The 2500-nt window shown below is 33.0% G+C and overlaps 1 protein-coding gene across 1 annotated transcript in view; it reads right to left on the bottom strand.

Annotated features, from left to right (window-relative positions):
* Window positions 1-2500, bottom strand: part of LOC128250595 (venom phosphodiesterase 2-like) — a 38924-nt gene that overhangs the window by 22538 nt on the left and 13886 nt on the right. The window contains exons 9-10 of the mRNA XM_052975955.1: window positions 1390-1531; window positions 635-788 (exon numbers count right to left, since the gene is read on the bottom strand). Coding sequence (XP_052831915.1) covers window positions 635-788; window positions 1390-1531 — 296 coding nt within the window. The remainder of the gene's footprint in view (window positions 1-634; window positions 789-1389; window positions 1532-2500) is intronic.

Here is a 2500-nt window from a genome sequence, read left to right as displayed (position 1 = left end):
GTTCCTCAACAGAGTATATAGCTTGGAAATTAAGGGATCTCTCTGTTGAGCCACCATTTCTTTGCATAGGGGGATCACAGCTTTTGTACATGCACATGTGATTAAAATATTATAAGAAAGAATCACAAAATGGAATCTTGAAGCTGAGCCAGTTGGCAAGAAACCTTTCTTTTATTCTTTTACTTGTTTCAGTCATTTGACTGCAGCCATGCTGGAGCACCGCATTTAGTCGAGCACATCGACCCCAGGACTTATTCTTTGTAAGCCTAGTACTTATTCTATCGGTCTCTTTTGCTGAACCGCTAAGTTACGGTTCAGCTTGGCAACCGGTGTTGGTGTGTTTATGTCCCTGTAACTTAACAGTTCAACCAATGAGTCTGATAGAATAAGTACCAGGTTTAAAAAAAAAAACAAAAAAAAAAACTACTAGGGTCGACTCATCTGACTAAAGATTTTCCAAGGCAGTGCCCCAGCATGGCCACAGTCTAATGACTGAAATAAGTAAAAGAATAAAAGAATAAAAGAATAAAAGAATAAAAGATAATGGCAGTGATGGGATAGGATGACATTGAGTGATACATATTGTTTTTAATAATTCCAGAATCGAATAAATATGATAGCCTTTAGCACCTACCTTACAATTGGCAGTTTCTTGGGTGTGAGGGAGAATGACTGACATTATTTCAGTATGGTTTCGGCAGTCTTGGAAGTCGCCATCTGATTGGCATTTGCCCAAAATAAGATAAAAATGGCTTGGAACAGAAAACGTACTTTTTTTTCCTTCCGATCTGAAATTAGAAAATATATATACATTTTCTTTTATCTTTTGAATTTTTTCTTAAGCCCTTCTACTCAAAGCTGTTACCTTGGTTTCCATGACATGCAAGTGACTGAGATAATATCATTCCCATTGAACAGGATGCCATTCTGTTGTAGTGTTCGAGGCCAGAAATTTTTGAGGCGGGAGGGAACAAGTTAATTACATCGACCCCAGTACTTGACTGGTATTTTATTTTATCGACCCTGAAGGGATGAAAGACAAAATTTGATCTTGGTGGGATTTGAACTAAGAACATAAAGATCCAGAAGAAATGCTGCATAGCATTTTGTCTGAGGTGCTAATGATAGCCTCCAGTCAGATCACTGCTTATATACATAAAAATAACAAAGATTTCTTCTAGAAGAGATAAAGTCTAGAAATTAATGACCTGTAGGGACACTGTATTTTGTTATGCAACTACAATATACTACAAAGTATATTAAACGTTTTTATATGAGTTAGTTATATACACACACACTCACATATTTTATATATAAGTATTAAAGGAAAGTGTATTGCATTAGGCTGATGAAATAATAACATACTGCAGAGAAAAACTGACTCCTTACATTTGTCTAGTGGTTGCAACACTAGCATCATCAACATCTCCACCAATTGTTGTATTCTTGAAAATTGGACCAGCTACAGCATTTATTAATGAATATTTTATCCTATACTCATTAATTAAATTGTGAATTTCTTTCCAAATTCCTTCGAATGGAGAAAAAAAATAAGTGAAAGATTAAATAAAAAGCAACAAAATATTTAAAGCAACCAATTCAATATAAAAAATAATTAAATTATAAAAGTTTTACATTGAACTAGTTATATGTAATAAGGGTGTTGGGGTATTAGAAAAACTGCTAATGGCCCGTGACATTATTTAAGCGCCACATATATGACTGTACTTATTTAATTGACCCTGAAAGGATGAAAGGCAAAGTCAACCTTGGTGGAATTTGAACTCAGAATGTAGCGACAGGTGAAATACCACTAAGCATTTTGTCCAGCATGCTAATGATTCTGCCAGCTCACCGCCTTTCATCACAAAATAATAATAATAATAATAATAATAATAATAATAATAATAGTAATAATAATAATAATAATAATAATAATAATAATAATAGTAATAATAATAATAATAATAATAATAATGATAATAATAATAATAATAATAATAATGATAATAATAATAATAATAATTCCGTTTATATATTTGTTTTGCAAGATTTTTGATGTGAAATCGTGTGTTGAAACAGATGTTGTACTTGGGGATGGTTATATTGCCAGTTTAGCCAATAATAATAATGATAATAATATAATAATAATAATAATAATAATAATAATAATAATAATAATAAGTAGCAAAACAAGCTGATGTTGACCAGAAACACATGCATCAATGGTCACGAAGCTCAGGGCTAAAAGCAGAGAGTGAAGGTTTCATATTGGCTGCTCAAGACCAAAGCTTATTAACCCGGAACTACCAAGCCAATGTGATAAAAAATGGAGCTGACCCTAAATGCCGATTCTGTAGCGATGAGATTGAAGCTATAGGCCACCTAATCTCAGGGTATAGAATCTTAGCACCTGAAGAATATAAAGCAAGACATGACAGAGTTGGCCAGTATTTACACTGGACAATATGTCGGCATTATAAAATCAAAACCACTGACA

Source organism: Octopus bimaculoides, chromosome 23 (genome assembly GCF_001194135.2).
Source record: "Octopus bimaculoides isolate UCB-OBI-ISO-001 chromosome 23, ASM119413v2, whole genome shotgun sequence".
In the NCBI taxonomy this organism is placed as follows: Eukaryota; Metazoa; Mollusca; class Cephalopoda; order Octopoda; family Octopodidae; genus Octopus; species Octopus bimaculoides.
The sequence above is the reverse complement of the archived record's forward strand: the minus strand, read 5'-3'. Positions and strand labels throughout refer to the sequence as shown.